This window comes from Strix uralensis, chromosome 14, assembly GCF_047716275.1.
Source record: "Strix uralensis isolate ZFMK-TIS-50842 chromosome 14, bStrUra1, whole genome shotgun sequence".
NCBI lineage: Eukaryota > Metazoa > Chordata > Aves > Strigiformes > Strigidae > Strix > Strix uralensis.
This window is the reverse complement of record NC_133985.1, coordinates 3,663,162-3,679,403: the sequence shown is the minus strand read 5'-3', so window position 1 is coordinate 3,679,403 and position 16,242 is coordinate 3,663,162. Positions and strand designations below refer to the sequence as shown.

Genomic DNA, 16,242 nt, shown 5'->3' with positions numbered 1-16,242 from the left:
GGGCTGCTCGGCTGGGTGACAGCCAGCTGTCCCTCACAGCGCAGGGGACTGCTCCCAGGAAGGGGACGAGTCCCAGCAAGGTGTGGGTGCCCTTGGTGGGTGGGCTGTGGCAGCTGGGGGTGACTGAGGGAGGCTGGGGCTGACTGGGGGGCAAGCGGAGGTGAGCTGGTGAGCAGCTGGGGGTGACTAGGGAGCATCTGTAGAGTTACAGGAGAGGATCCAGTGAGCAGCTGGGAGTAACTAGGCAGCTGCGGGTAGGTGAGGGACAGCTGGGCGTGCCTGGGGTGTAGATGTAAGGTTATTGGAGAGAATTCAGTGGGCAACTGGGAGCAGCTGGGAATAACTGGGATCAGCTGGGGGTGACTGTGGGTAGCTGGGGGTGATTGGGAGGCAAGTGGGGGTAACTGGTGAGCAGCTGGGTGTGCCTGGGGGCAGGTGTAGGGCTACAGATCAAGTCCAGTGGGCGACTGGGATCAGCCGGGAGTAACTGAGGGCATCTGGGGGTGACTGGGGGCAGCTGTAGGGCTACAGATCGAATCCAGTGGGCGACTGGGATCAGCAGGGAGTAACTGGGAGCAGCTGGGGGTGACTGGGGTGGGCGCTAGGACCGCGGGGGCGCCGCAGCGGTGATCGCCCCGCCCCCGGCCCGCCCCCGCCCCGCCCCCGTCGCTCGCAGGCGGCGGCGCTCCGGCAGGCGGCGGCTCACGGCGCGGTCGCGGTGTGATGACGTGAGCGGGAGCGCGCGGCGGCGGGTCCCGGCCTCTCCGCCATGGCGAAGACCGTGGCCTATTTCTACGATCCGGACGTGGGCAACTTCCACTATGGTGTGGGCTGGGGCCGGGTGGCGGGGCCAGGGGAGAGCCGGGGCGGTGGTGGAGGGGCCGCGCTGGGCCCGGTCCCGGCTCGGGGCGGGGGTATGGCCCAGCGCGGCCCTGGCTTGCCGGGGTGGCCTAGGGACGGTCCCCTCACCCGGCCCCGGGGCCGAGCGGGCGCGGTGGGGGGTGGCTGGGCGGGTGTCATCACGGCCCCGCGCTGGGCCCGGCCCCGGGGGTGCGGGGGCGGTTGGTATTCCCCCCGCGGTGACTCGGTGCTGTGTCCCTTCCAGGAGCGGGGCACCCCATGAAGCCGCATCGCCTGGCGCTGACCCACAGCCTGGTCCTGCACTACGGGCTCTACAAGAAGATGATCGTAAGCGGCGCTTCTCCTGGGGCCTAGCAGGGGCCCCCCCTACCCAGGCAGCGGGGGAAAAGGGGGCTGCATCAGCCAGCTTGGGCGTTTTAGGCTTTGGCATGTGTGAAAGGTGCCAGAGACCTGTGCACTGGCCTGCTGGCTATAGTCGTGGCCTCCATGTTAAGGCTTGGCCCGTGTTAGTAGGTTCTTCAGAGCTTTCTTGTGTTGCTGCCTCTCCTTCAGCTCCATTTTTGGCACAGCAGGTAACAGAGTTGTTGCAGACAAGCCTTTAAGCAATCTCAGGCATTCTTATCGGCCTGAGCCCCCACCATACCACCTAGAGCTGGCTGGAAAGGCACCATTGTTGTTGTGCAGACAGTGCCGTGCCTGGAGCTGCAGCAGTGCTGCTGGGGACTGTGCATGAAATGTCTGTGTCTGTAGCCACTTTTAGGAAGGACCCAGTGACCACTATGGACCGTGTGATCGTAGAATACTAACACGGGGGAAAAAAACCCTCAAGAGGCTTGCTAATTCACCTCGATGCCTTAATGGGTTCACTAATCCTATCTCATACCTGATCAGTGATTGTCCAACCTGCTCTTCAAAGCCTTTGTTGCCCAACCAGCTCAAACAACCCAGTCCAGTGCTCTGTGGTTCTTACTATTAGAAAGATTTTCTCTTCTGGAAATCTAGCCTGTGTAAACCTGATAAAACATGACCAGCATGTAGCGATAATCAAAAAGAAAACTTAAATCTTCATCTTTCAAGAAACAATCCAGTTTGGAGATAACGGAATATTACTATGAGTGTGTGGTACCCCTCTTTTGAAGTATTTTATTTCACTTGGTACAAGCGGGATTGAACTGTGTTCCTTTCCCTAGAATCCTTGTTCACTTTTCTGCCCATTCTTGCGGCACAGAGCAAATGAAAAGCTCTCAGGAGTACAGGGCATGTAACTTAATGACTTATGATACAAGATCAAGATGGAAATGGTAAAAGTCTTCTTACCATTCTGCCCCTTTTAAGATGCCTTTTGCCCATTTTGATGTGCCACCTGCAGCTGCTGATCATTTTGGGGCAACTTGTTTTGTCTCCTGTTGGCTTATTCTTGCTTTTGGTGTGGCAGGATTGCTTCTGAGCTGTTTTGGACCACTGAGCTATTTAATTCCTGGGCTGACTGGCGTGGTTCCAGGTCGTGCTATCTGATCCAGAGGCTGGGTGTAGCTGCTGCCTATTGTCTCCACAGCCTGTGATCTGTTCGATGTGCCCTGGGGAAGGGCCTGTACCCAGAATGCTACTCTAAATGTTGTAAGCTACAGCTCCAGGCACTTCTGGTTTTATGTACATGTATGTATTTATGTACATATATGGGCATACACACATGCATTTGCAGTGGTTTTTCATGGGAATTACCTCATTAAGAGGTCAGTCATCATCGTGCATAGCTAGCAAACAGGGAGGGGAGGTGGAAAAAGGCACAAAACTGACGTTGCTCTGATCTATGAGGGATGTTAGGACTTTTCTTTGTCCCCCTTCTTTGTGCTTGTGCATCCCACATCTGTTCCTTGCCCTTCTGCCATCGGGCTCTGCTCCTCGTGATGCTCTGCAAACCAGCTGCTTCCCCTGTTACTCATGAGCCTGAACTGGATGACCCCGGAGGTTGCACTGAGGTGTGTGCTCTCAAAACGATTGTAGAAATCGACTGTGGGTTGTTGCTTGCAGTTGTAGATGATTGCAAGGATGCCAGGAACTGGTAATAGCTGGGTTTGTTTTGAGGCTGTGGAGAAGAAAGTGTGATCAACTTGTGTTAGTGATGTGTTTTCACATCTGCAGCATGCTTCAAGGATAAATCATGAGCTGCTGTGAAAACATGGTGATCATGCAGAGCTGTTGGACAGAAATGTGTAAATTGCAGCCCCTCTCCAGCTAGACCAGGCACTTCTCCAGACTGTGATCAGCTTCCCAGGTTCCCTCATCCCCACCATTAGGCATTAAGCAAAACTATAAACAACTCCCACTGCGCCCTCAAAGACCTGACTAAATATTTAGTTGTTGTGATACCAAAAAAAGCCTGTTCTTAAAGGTTGTTTCTCAAGCACTTGAAAGTCAGGCAATGTTAAAGTTGTATCACTGTGCGCACAAGAGAGCAGGGTTAAACCAGTGGTTTTAATCCTGGCATGTTTACAGTGGTTTTTTTGCTGTATGGGCAGGACAAGGTGCAAAATTCAGTTTTCCTGCTTTTTATTTTTAGGGCAAAGTCTGAACAGCCAAACCAATACAAGTGGGGCAGAGGGAAAAGCTACATCTTTGCTGCTTTGTACCTGCCCGTCTGTGCTGCACAACTTTGTCATTATCTCTAGCACTGTACAGGTGCCTGGCACTTGGCATGGGCTCAAGTTCAAGCTCTTCCGCTGTCAGCATATCTGCTTCTGTGGTAAGAGACTTGCAGATTGAGCAAAAGGAAATAGAAAATAAGCTGTCCCAAAACTAAAGCACAATATCAATTTTTAAAGGAAGGTGCTGAAATAGACCAGTGGAACAGTTCCTTGATGTAACATATAAAATTAATTTGGTATGTTTAAACAGTTCCTTGATGTAATATATAAAATTAGTTTGGTATGTTTAAACATTAGGAAAAGCTTTCCTGTGTAATTAATGTAATTCCCTAGCAAAATCGGATCCAGCCGCAGTGACCTGCTGTTGCGCTCGCAGGGGGATGCAGCTGTAGTGCGTTCAGGGCACGCAGACTCTTTGCAGAGTTTATCTTTCAGATTTTTACCGTAAATATATGAACTTCTATGAATAACTTCCCTAGAATTGGGGTTTTTCTTGCGGAAACAGCAAAAAGCATATTCTGACATAACTCTTCTAAATGTCAAATCCGTGTCTGAATCGGGCAGTAGGCAGAGCTGTACGCTTCGCCACATTTTTAGTCTTGGAACCCTTTTTGGGGGGTTTATATTTTCCACAAGATGCCTTCATGAAGCTGAAAACCTTAGCGGAAACTTCATCCTGAATAGTCAGTGACTGGCAAAGTTACGAGCAAATAAAAGCGGGAATTATGGTCAGTTGTGACTATAAAAGGTCCTGTTAACTTTGTGTTGTGGTAACATCATTATCCACCCTCTCTGCCTCCTCCAAATAAAAGGCCGCTATCCTGTCAAGCTGGGTTCGCCTCTTCGCACCTTTCCCAGCTCACCTGTGGCTGTGGTGTGCAAGAACGTGGTCAGCCGAGGCTCGGCGTTGCCAAAAGAAGGAGAGTTGTCCTGCTGCTCCCCTTCCCTGCTCCTCCGCTGCATCTCCCCCTGCCTTTGTTGTGCTGCGTCTGGAAGCTGTTGGATCCCTGCGTGAACCGCTGCGACCCAACAACCCAGCAAAGCCAGGAGAGTTTTCTGTGGACTTAGCAAAACGAGGCAGCGGGCAGAGGGGGCTGAGTGCCAGAGCTTGCTTGGGAAGGTGGGTGGGATTGCTGGGAGCAGGGCAAAGGGTGAAGGAGGCAGGTTTCTTCTGCCAGCAGCTGAGTCTGTCTTAAAACTTTTTGTCTTTTTTTTTTTTTCTCCCCCTTTCTGTTTTGAATCACACATCCCTACTTTTTATTGTCCAATAGAGCTTCTGGATATCTGCTGAGAGCTATTTATTCTCCGTGACAACTTTTTAGCATTAGTTTTGGTCTTGTTTGATTTAATCAGCCATCTGAATTCCTGGGAGGTACCTGTGCAGAGCCCTCATGGGGAATAAGTCTTGCCTTCACCCTTAGCAGCTGCACTAATGGTTCATGCTTGTGACTCGCCTCATCCTCCTTGTTTGAGTTGTCAGAGGCAGCAGCCTCTGAGAAGCACCGAACCCCACGCATCCATGTGAAAAACACCGTACCATATGCAGATCAATTCAGGAAAGGAGATGGTGGGTTTGTTAGGGTGTATTGTGTCTCTGAAAATTAACATGTTTCCTGCTTAGCCCAGGAAACAGGCACGTTGGTGCAGTTGCCCTGATAAATTTTCCCTTTGGAGACAAGCTTGTGCATCTTACTATTTTTTTCATGTTCTACTTTATAGAAAAAGTGCATGCTTTAATTAAGAGAAATTGGGAAACACAAAAAAGATCTCTTATTGATTTCAGTGCAACTAATCTCCTCTTGTCAGGTGTGTGGTATTAATTTTTAACTTCCTGTGTATTTAGGTATGTGTGTTAAGTGCTAAACTGGCAAGCCTGTATTGTCACAAGATCTTTAATTTGAATCCGTCCAGTTCCCTGACTATTTTTCACTCTCTTTCCAAAGGAAACGATGTTTATGCAACTTTTACATCTGCCTGTGAGCTTTCTCCAAATAACTTTTCAACCTATCAGCCCATTACAGGCAAATCTGAGAGAGGAACTGAAACCACCCCTATATCAAGGTCTTAAAATTGTCTGAAAGCTGGTGACTGATAAGGGAATAGTGCCCCCCAGTGAAGAAAAAGCTGTAGTTTGAACTCAACTTTTATTCTGCTGGCTTGCCCAAGGAGGGGTGTGTGTGCAGTGGGGGGAAGGAAGGCATTAGAGAGTATGTGGCAAGAGCTGCAGTTATAATGAGAGGCAGGAGACAGGTTTATGGCTGAAAGAGAAAAATCGGTAGGAAAGCAGGCTTCGTGGAGCAAGTTGTTGAATTTAAATGAACACGAATGTCAGGAGGCCAATATATTGGAACACTTTTTGATGTACCTCGTGCAGGTTGTTTGTCAATTAGCTTGAGATTTCTTACAGCCAAAGCAGATGCGTGTTTGGATGGGAAATAAATCTTGCCTTTCTCTCTTGCAGGTTTTCAAACCGTACCAGGCATCCCAGCATGACATGTGCCGATTCCACTCCGAGGACTACATAGACTTCCTGCAGAGAGTGAGTCCCAACAACATGCAGGGATTCACCAAGAGCCTCAACGCCTTCAACGTGGGTGATGACTGGTGAGTGCTCTGTGCCTTCTCCAAACCCACCGTCAGAAAGGGTGCTCCTGCATTGCTCATGTCATATCCAGAGAGCTCTTTCAGAATGTCCCATTCTTTATTTGGTTTTAACCAGAATGAGGTGCGTGTCCCTCCTGTGTATATCAGATTACTGGAACCTTCTTGATTCCTTTCCCTTCTCCTTAGATCTTGCAGTCCTCCTTTTTAGATCTATATTTAGGCTGTAAGCCTGTTGGGTTAGAGACTGTATCTCTGCTTGTTCTTGCAGAGCCTCCAGTTCTTCTTGAACATGGTAACTGTTTTTTTAAATAATTGCCTGTCATTTTAGCTACTTTAATATGTGCATGTTGAATTCAAGACAGCTTTGAGAGCCTGATTTTCAGGTAGAACTAAGGAGATACTCATGCTTCTGTACAAAACTACATGAGATCTTGTTGAGAATGTTCAATTCCAATCTAATGTTCATGAGATGAAACTTGAAAAAAATGTGTGGAAGAGCTCTGTGGGTGACTGAGGAAATGGCAATATGCCATGTCTGTTTGAGGACTGTAAGGGCTGCCGGAGAGTAAGATTGTTCTTATATTCTGTGGAGGGGGAAAGCTGTAAGTACTAACATGGGAGGAGTTATGTTAGCTAGAGAACAGTATTATCCCAAGAAGGTATTAGTGTAGCCTGGTTTTTAGTATTTAGGCTGAGAATCAGAATACTGTTCTGTAACCTTGCTACTCTGATGATCAGAAACCATCTTCTTAGCAGAAATGAAAGGGAAAATAAAACCCCACAGTCTTTAAGCCATTGGTTGTCCGTGAATGAAATGCATGACATGATGCCAGCAAGCTGGTGACACAGCGGCTCCATGTCCTGTGTTTCTGTACTCTCCTGGTGCCTGGGCTGGCTCTGCATCGTGGGATGGATCAGACCTTGGTGCTGTCTTAGAGCAGCGTTCATCTCTGGTTGCAGCATGCCGCACGCTGGGCTGTGTGCTCGGAAGCAGAGGAGGGGCAGGATCTTCCAGGTAACAGGGGAGGGAGATATAGCGCAGGGCAGAACCATCTTCCCCTCTCCCGATGTCCTGGCTCTGGCCACGTGTCAGCAGGACTGACACTGGCTTGCGTTACGAGCAGGGGAGCCTTTTCAGGACTAGCTTGGAAGCTTTGGTAATCATTATCAAATTCCCTGAGTTTCCCATTGTGTTTGCAGCCGGATTGCTCACCTGCTGGTACTCAGTGTGTTATAAGCAGGGTCAGAGTGATCCCAAATTAACTCTTTCCACAGAGAATGAGTTGTGATCTTGCTCAGGTAACGTCTCTGGACGGTTTTATTCCTGGCTTCGCTCTGGAGAAATCGGGAGAAGTGAGGAGGTGTTCTGTGTTTGAATCATGGTTTCTTTTTCAGCCCAGTCTTTCCAGGCCTCTTTGAATTTTGCTCTCGCTATACTGGGGCCTCCCTGCAGGGAGCAACACAGCTGAACAACAAGGTAACTGAGCTGATGGGCTTATCTTTTGAAACGCGGGTGTAAGCCAGCTGGTTTTCAGTTTAAGGAGAACCTCATGGATTTGTTTTGTAAAACAACATAGCAAGTGCTGCTGTGTTGCAGTGGAAATACCTAGCGCTGTAGGATTGTTGGGCTTGGGACCATTCCTGTACTGTCAGAGGCGACCATTTAGTAGATGTTTAATCCAGAGGGAGTCCAAGAACACTAATGCTGCATGTGATGAAGTCACAAAGTACTCTGAGCTGTAGAACAAACCTGGGGTCTTCAGTAAAACTGACTGCTGGGAGACTTTGAAGGTGCTGCTAGGTCTCTGCTATGGAAATGCACTAAATGAGACCACGCAGAAGGTCTGAAGAAGAGGGTCCCTTGAGAGGGTATTAAAAAAACCCACAGAGATTTGAGTCTCTTAGAGACCTGAGAAAGGTCTAATGAGTGTAAAGGACAAGTGCAGAAACAAACTGTATGTGCCAGGTGCTCTGCCTGCTGCTGGCTGGCAGAGAAGCAGTGGTGGTGGGAGATGATCTTTTCTGGTCTAATGAGGAATATAGAGCACAGGACTAATCCAGTATAGACATGATGTAGCCAAAACTGTTGGCTGGGCTGAGCTTTAGAAAGGCCTGTAGGAGAAAGAGAGGCCAGAACTGGGTGTTTATGGGCCGCAGGGCTGGGCAGGTTGAGGTGGGTGCACTGAGGCAGTGGGTGAAAGGTTGTTACCACATTGTCACCTTAAACTTTATCTTTCCTTTCTTAGATCTGTGATATTGCAATAAACTGGGCAGGGGGCCTGCATCATGCCAAAAAGTTTGAGGTAATAAGGCAAATCTGCATATTCGTCTGTCTTTTTGAGGCCCAGGCTCTGTGTTGATCCAGTTCTAATGCTCTTTGGTTTTCTCTGTCTTGCAGGCTTCTGGGTTTTGTTACGTTAATGACATAGTTATTGGCATCCTGGAGCTGCTCAAGTAAGGACATGGGGCCAGTGCAGGGCTGTCCTGGCTGGCCTGTGGTTTCCCTCTGCTGCTTCACTGTTCACTCTGTTTCCCCACCTCGTTTGCCTTTCTAGAGTCCAGGAAGTCCAACAACGTGACTTTTGTCCAGGCATCCTCTTTAGGCACAAGAAGCAGGGTTTGAGAATTGGGATACCTGACCAGTTTTGTTGCATGCAGCTTAAGGGATACAGAAGCGTTCTTCAATTCCATTTCTCATCCATCTGTGAAATACTCATTTCAGGGTCTCCTGAGTCTCAGTGTTTTTGCCACAGTGAACCTTTTGTAGGTAAATGCAAATTACGGCTCACTGGAGACAGTTAAATGACTCAAATCTTTCTTGATTTGCTTGAGTGGCTTAAGGACAGGACTTAAGCAATGCGTGGATGATCAAAGGAGACTTGCTTTGAGTAGGAAAGAGGGATTTTTTTTTTCTTTTTAGAAAATGAAAAATAAATTCAGAATGGGAGGAGGAGTTACAGAAGTACTTTCTGTTTCTTAGATTTTTGTACTCTCAAGTGCCCTCCTTGTCACTGAATCTGAGATAAGATGTTATGCAATTAAAACAGATTTGGGGTTGACCAGTCCGTAGTTACATGACTGGTGGCAAGCTTACTCGCTCTCAAAGTCAGATTTATGGGGTGTACTTGTACCTCCTTTCTCTCTGCCAGTCTTCCCTGTTCTGTGTTTGGAACCTCAGGTCTTCACACACACTTTCTAGTCTCACATGAGTCCCCTATGCCAGAGGCTTCAAATTACAGCCCAGTTACCCCTCATGGGAGAGTGTAATATGTCCCTGTTCTTTTGTTGCCTGTTTTCAGGAACCATTTCTGCAGCAGGTGGCTGCGTACTTGAGTTTGCTTCCCACCATGGGAGTACTGTGGTTCCTCTGCTCTTAGAAGGTCCTTTTCTCCCTTTACCAGTGTGCAAGGGCTGTGTGTATGCATCCCCTTTTTCTCCTTGCTGTCATTTGTATATGGGATGAATAATCTGGGCTGTTTTAGGTAGTGTATGTCTGTCTTGGGAGACTGAGGCAAGGTACTGGTCTGCTAATCGGCATGGGTCACCATCAACCAGTTTGGTCAGATCACTGCAAACATGCTTAAAGGCATGGTTCCAAGGCACTAACCACAGGCTCTGCCTCTCTGTTTCGATGTTGTCTTGTTTTTTCAGGTCCCTCCCCAGTCCCTTAGAGTTTTGTCATGGATGCCAGATCCCCTGTTCTTTGGGGATTGACCAGATTCAGTATTGCCCTGTGAAAAGTTGGAGAAGTTCTCTTCAGCTGAGCAGACAGCTCTGGAGCTGACAGGCAGGGATGACTTAGGGCCATGTCTCCAGTGCTTGACAGCACATCAGCTTTGGCCATTACCCCAGTGCATTTACTTGTGATGATCTCTCTTTCTTCACCCTCTGTGACCCAGCAGGCTGCTTCTCCAGTAAATGCAGTCCAGCCTGCTGTTCTTGGGACACAGTGCTGCCAGTACTCTGGCACATGCAGGAAGTAAGTGTTCCTACCTCCCCCTTGGCTAGCTTACCTTTCATTTCCTGATATGATTAAAAATCGTTGGAGCTCTTAAAGATTAACTAATGGCATGTTGTTTGTAGAGGAAACAAAAATCTGCAACTTTCTAACACCCAGGTGATTACAATAGGTTCTCTTCATCGTGTGCTTTCCAAGATGTTTCTGGCCCCATCTGAAAACCATTTATTCTAATGCCTATTCCCAAGCACATCAGAAAAAAATGTTTTAGTGGTGAGGCATGTTTGACTGTATACAAATGTTTCATATCTAAACCATTTGATACGCCTCAGGTGGAACAGATGAGTTCTTTTGGCAAGTGGGCTTGTGGGAAAGATTGGTGGTGGTGGTTTTCAGAGTGCCAGGTGATACTGAGGCATGTGGGGAATAGTGAGGTTGGGAATGATGCCGAGAGTAATGATGTTTTCCTCCTGTATTCAATAGGTATCATCCCCGTGTTCTCTATATTGATATCGACATCCATCATGGAGATGGTGTGCAGGAGGCTTTCTACTTGACGGACCGTGTCATGACAGTGTCATTTCATAAATATGGGAACTATTTCTTTCCTGGTACAGGTATGTATTCTCCCTTACAATGTGAACCTGGCCTTGCTTCAGAATCCCTTGAAAGCTCCACTGGAGTGTGAAAGTGTAAAATCACAAAATTGGAGCTGTGGGGAGAAATGACGGAAGAAAGGGCATGGAAAAGCAATTAGAGAGGAACAGAAGTATAGTTATTTGTAAGAAAGAGGGATCCTAGCTAGGTTAAGAGATACCAACCCAGACCAGATCTGGCCTTTCTACACCTCTGAAGTCTTAAAGCTGTTGTGTCTCTCCTGCCTTTCCCTGGCCAGGTGACATGTATGAAGTTGGTGCAGAGAGCGGTCGTTACTACTGTCTCAACGTGCCTCTACGAGATGGCATTGATGACCAAAGTAGGTGTTTCCTGCCCTTTCCCCTTGCCCAGGCGTTTGCTGCTCCTTCTGCTCCAGAGCCATGACAAATCTACTTTTCTCTCCAAAGGTTATAAACACCTCTTCCAGCCAGTCATTAACCAGGTGGTAGATTACTATCAGCCCACCTGCATAGTACTGCAGGTAAGGAAGCAAGGCTCTGTGCACATGTCCATCCCTTTCAGAGGCTGTAGGTTGGAGGGGGCTACTATCGATGTGTTGCCTTCTCTTCCCGGGGAATCAGGGTTGGTGTGTCCCAGCTGAGCTGCTGACTGTAACCTCTGGTGCGTGAGGGTGGCCAAGGGGTGGGGATGGTGACGTATGCCTGCAAAGCAATGCCTCTAGCAAAAATCTGATTGTTCTTTTTTCCCAGTGCGGTGCTGATTCTCTGGGTTGCGACCGTTTGGGTTGTTTTAACCTCAGTATAAGAGGACATGGGTAAGTACAGCGCGGCTGGGGCAGAGCAGTTTAGTTGAAAGACTGTCCTTTAGTCTGCAGGCCTCTAATGAGTCCTCTGCTGCAAGGCTTAAGCTTTGACTTCAGCCTTCCAGCCACACCTGCAGTTTTGGGGTTTTTTTAACTCTTGTGTGACAGAAGAGGATCTCAGAATGAGGCTTTGTACAAGGTGCTGCAGACTGGTGGTTCGCAGAGTAGCACGTGGTTGAGGCTCGTGCATCACACCGGCTGTGGTGGTGGTGGAGTGCACAGTGGCATTTCTGACCCATGAGTGTGCTGCAGTTAACAGCTCTGTCATTTTTTTGTTTGGGGTTTCTAGGGAGTGCGTGGAGTATGTAAAGAGCTTCAACATCCCCTTGTTGGTACTGGGAGGAGGTGGTTACACAGTCCGCAATGTGGCACGATGCTGGTGAGTCTCTTCTCTGCTTGTTGAAGGTCACTGGTTAAACAATTGCTGTGGGCTTTGTCCGTGCATGTACCGTGTAGCTTTCTCTGGACTGAGCTCATCTTATTCCATGTTTTCAGGACTTATGAAACATCATTGCTTGTAGATGAAGCAATTAGCGAAGAGCTCCCATACAGTGGTAAGTTGGAGTTCTGTTTTTTCCTCATTAGCTGAGCTAAAGTGTTTGTTATATCAACTGAAGAATTAACGCTTCTATTCTGCATTTGACAGAGATAAGACCAGGGCCAAAGTGACAGCGCTTTCTGATCTTAGATGACCTTAGTCATCTCCTACCACTCACCTGTAGACTTTGCTGGGCAGACACACCCTTACTGTGTCATGTATCATCTAATTTGGATCGTTTCCTGTTCAGTGAGCTGTTACTTTTGCTTGCTCTGTTAACAGTTTCATGCCGTTGCAGAGCTGTACATCGCTGCTTTTTAGGGTCTGATCACTCCTGGCATGGTGGGAGAGCGAGCTCTGCAGAGCAGTGCAGGCTGCCTCCCTTTCCTCTGTGTTGTAACTCTTGCTTGTTCCATCACAGAGTACTTTGAATACTTCGCTCCAGACTTCACCCTTCATCCTGATGTCAGTACAAGGATTGAAAATCAGAACTCCAGGCAGGTTAGTGCTTGCAGCCTTATTGCAGTATCAGCTATGTACTTCCAAAACCCTGTGGTTGGAGCTCAGTCCAGGTAAAGCCCAGGCAAGGAATTCTTGTGGGGCAGAAAACTGACAGAGAAAAAGCAGAACCCTTTTTCTGGGATGTCAGAAAGTCTCAGAGCATTTGAGAACCTTGCTGCGTTGTCTTACTGTTTTCTATGTGCTTGAGTATCAGTGATTGAGTTAACTCTCCCACCTCCTCTGCTCTGATAAATAGCTTTTTGCACAATTTTTTTTCTCATGGCCACCACATAGATGATGCAGGCAAGTAGCAGTGCTAACAATTGTGGCTCTGTGCAGCCTGCCAGATCTCACTGTGGTAATCCCTCTCTGTTTTCTCTGTGTAGTACTTGGATCAGATCAGGCAGACGATATTTGAGAATCTGAAAATGCTGAACCATGCTCCCAGTGTGCAGATCCATGATGTCCCTTCCGACTTGCTCAGCTACGATCGCACAGATGAGCCTGATCCAGAGGAAAGAGGCTCTGAGGAAAACTACAGCAGGTACCAGATCTTGTTCTGGAGAAATAGGCTTCCCTTTCTGTCCCTTCTAGGATGGGCAGATCATATATTGGAGACCGTCTGTTTCCCAGAACAGATACTAAGTCACTTCTGAGTCTCTGGTTTTATCCAGGGAACCCCTCTGTAGAAACGTGTGGTCTCCTCACATAACATTTCATGGGATGGTTGGGTGCAGGGCATCTTCTGACCTTCGGCAGTGTGACCTGGGCATTCTTCTCTGGCCCCAAGGGTGCCAGGGCTCTCCTTCCTGATGGTGATTTGTCTTTCCCCCAGGCCTGAAGCTGCCAACGAGTTTTATGACGGTGACCACGATAATGACAAAGAGAGTGACGTTGAGATCTGAGGGCTCTGGACTGTGGGGGGTCCCGCATTGGACATGGGTGCTTGGAGCAGATAACTGGGCCACGTAGGAGCCAGTTAGCCCTCCCTTCGTATTTGATTGCATGTGGTGTCGGCAGAAACAACACCGCTGCAGTCTTCTGTTACCTGGAGAGGCAGAGAGCAGTGAAATGTGTTCCTTACTTTCCACCATGTGTCATGGTTCCAGCTGTCACCGCTCTGGGAAATTCAAGTAGTGCTCAAATCTGTGCTGTGTACTGGCTGGCAGCCGTGCGACTGCCTTCAGAGCCTGACCCGTGCTGGTTCAGTCACCTCCCGTAACTTCCATGCGGGCTTCTGCCAGCAAGGTGGGAGCTGGAGCGATTGTGCCTACGATCTCTGCCTCTCTTCAGCAGCAACAGCTGATACATCCTGCTCTCCCTGGCCCTGCACTCAGGTACCCAGTCGACTGTCCTCTGAAGCCTGCACTGAGAGTTGCTTCCTCACGTCCCTCCTAACCATCTGATGCTCCACAGCTCAAGGAAAACTATTCAAGGAGACAAGGCCAGTGGTGGGATAGGGGTCAGGAGTGTCTCTGGAGCAGGGAGCAGCTTGATGGAGCAGGATAGAAGAATGTATGCAGAGCACAGTCGTCTTCATTTCCACATCCCCCCCCCCCCCCCCCCCCCCCCCCCAGTTTCACGTTCACAAATGAGTACTGCAACACTTTGCCAAGTTGGACCTAACTTCCCTGTTTTCTTTATTCTCCGAGAGGCTAAAATCACTGTGGAACAGAGGTTTGGCTGCCAAGGTCAGTACATAGTGTGTCTTGCACCTCTAATGTAGCTTCCAGCTGTGTTTTTTCCAAGTTCACACATGGCCCTTCTGTGTGTTAGCAAGAGATTTAGAGCTGCTTGCTCGGAGTGGAAACCATTCCCTCTTGACTGTACCCAGGAGATACCGCTCTGCTTGTGGGTGAGGGAAGCTGCTTCCGCCAAGTCCCGTTGTCTTGCCCTCGCACAGCAGAGATTTCTCTTGGCCATCCCTCAAATCCCAGACTTTGCTGCTCCTTCTCCCGAGTCATCACCTGGTACCTGTTGTGGTTTGGAGTGTGCTGTTTGGGGAGGCGGGAGGGGTTTAGCCTCTGACTGTCTGTACTGTTCTATTTGTTTACTGATGTCCTTAAACATTAAATGAAGAGGCAGTATTTTTCTTACCTGACCTGTTGTTCGCCTGTTTAATGCCCACACCTTTCTGGCTCCTGGCTTCCCCAAGGTTTGAGACTGTGTGTGTTGCCCCGGGCAGGGCAGTGTCCTCTGCTGTCTGACCTGTCTGGTGAAGGAGGGCATTCGGCTCCTCCAGGTGTATGCTGGTGAGTTTTGAGCCGCAGTGCACAATGAGGAGAGCACCCTGAATTCCCTCACAAGAGGACGAGTGGGCTGGTGGACACTCCAGCTTATGCCTCCAATTCCAGTAAAAGCTTTGCAGGAAGCTGCAGAGCTGACTGAAGAAACCTTCCATGCAGTGGTTTTAAATATCACAGTTTTTGAGTTGCAATTGCTGTAAGAGTCTGCTTTTTGCAGTCTCACTTTCCTAAAGCCCTTGTTGGTGACTGTATTTGTCTCTAGACCTGTTGCTATCTCCCTCTTTGCTCCCCCTCCTCAGGTCCACAACACTTGTCCTTTACCAAATAAGCTCATGCCAGCCTGCGTGGATTGACGTTCCTCTTGCGTCTCATCTGTGCCAATAAACCTGTAGAAAAACAAGAGAGGTAGAAAATAAAAAGGTATTTAACTTGGGGAAGTGAGGGCTGGAGACACCAACTTGACCAGATCTGTTAATGTGTTCACAGGCGCTGCCTATTCCCGTTAGGATGTTTACACAACCACCAGCCCAAGGCTTCAGCTTTGTGGGAAGGAAGTAAAGCTTGGCCAGAAGTGAATTACTGTTCATGTAACCACGGTGTGAAACAGGCAGTAAGTCAGTGTTACTCTGTTGCTACAGTTAGGTGCTCAGAGAAAAAAAAAACTATGGTAGAATTAGACTAGGGACAGAGAGGGATGATAGCATAGCTCCTGTACGAGGAATGACTTGATGGATGAGGATTCTTAGCTGGGGAGAGAGAGCTGAGCTGTGAAAGAGTTTGCAAGGTCTGTGAAACCACAAATGCTCAACAGCATTTCTCCAAATATCTAAATGTTAGAGGAGCAACAACTGAAACTTCCAAGATGCCATCTTGAAAGAAAGAGGCTGCTTTGCACACACCTAGTTGACCCCTATTTCATCAGCTGCGTTTGCTTTTAGTCTTCTGTAGCTGAGAAAATCTTCTTTGCACATCAGAAGACACAAAATGCTGCACTGTTGACTAGCCAGACATGTGAAAAAGAAACACTTGTGTCTGAATAGGAAATAAACTTGTTTTATTCTGGCTTGCCGTCTCACCTGGTGCCAGGGAGCTGGCTTGTTCCCTCTGCTGCTGTCCTCACCCCCTGTAGCAAAACTGATTTATGGGGGGAAGCCAGGCAGTGTTTTCAGCCCTGGGGTAGCAGGCAGTGTTTTCTTCGGGGGGGCAGGGGGGATTCCTTACCTTGTAATTCTCTCTCACCTGGGCAGATGGGAATGACCTTATCTTGCAAACTCCCCAGCTCATTCTTCCTGTCAGCACTGTCCTGGCTTTTTCTTTTCAGAGCCCTGCTCTGTCCTGTGTTTTGAAATGGGGCTGGAACTTCAAAATATCATCTTACCTGGGTTTCTAAAGGTGGATTTGTTTTCGGT

At 48.4% G+C, this 16,242-nt stretch overlaps 1 protein-coding gene across 2 annotated transcripts; it reads left to right on the top strand.

Moving 5' to 3' along the window:
* The first annotated feature begins 551 nt into the window (after positions 1 to 551).
* Positions 552 to 15,896, top strand: HDAC3 (histone deacetylase 3). 2 transcript variants are annotated; one of them, XR_012630858.1, is made up of 16 exons: positions 552 to 824; positions 1,106 to 1,188; positions 5,968 to 6,110; positions 7,506 to 7,587; positions 8,357 to 8,413; positions 8,509 to 8,564; positions 10,552 to 10,685; positions 10,964 to 11,044; positions 11,133 to 11,206; positions 11,436 to 11,500; positions 11,838 to 11,927; positions 12,044 to 12,102; positions 12,508 to 12,587; positions 12,974 to 13,131; positions 13,423 to 14,278; positions 15,320 to 15,896. XR_012630858.1 is itself a non-coding variant. In XM_074883826.1 (15 exons), the coding sequence occupies exons 1-15, from the start codon at positions 770 to 772 to the stop codon at positions 13,490 to 13,492; spliced, it is 1,287 nt and encodes a 428-aa protein (XP_074739927.1). In that variant the 5' UTR covers positions 552 to 769; the 3' UTR covers positions 13,493 to 14,688. The 2 variants fall into 2 exon arrangements, 1 of the variants encoding a protein (XP_074739927.1); XM_074883826.1 differs by lacking the exon at positions 15,320 to 15,896 and having other exon boundaries at positions 13,423 to 14,688.
* Positions 15,897 to 16,242: the final 346 nt, after the last annotated feature.

Excerpts from the sequence above, each read along its gene's own strand:
- HDAC3 (XM_074883826.1), top strand. The coding sequence starts at position 770 with ATGGCGAAGACCGTGGCCTATTTCTACGATCCGGACGTGGGCAACTTC. Across the intron at positions 11,501-11,837 it reads CTCAGTATAAGAGGACATGG|GGAGTGCGTGGAGTATGTAA; the intron begins GTAAGTACAGCG and ends TGGGGTTTCTAG. Across the intron at positions 11,928-12,043 it reads CGCAATGTGGCACGATGCTG|GACTTATGAAACATCATTGC; the intron begins GTGAGTCTCTTC and ends CCATGTTTTCAG.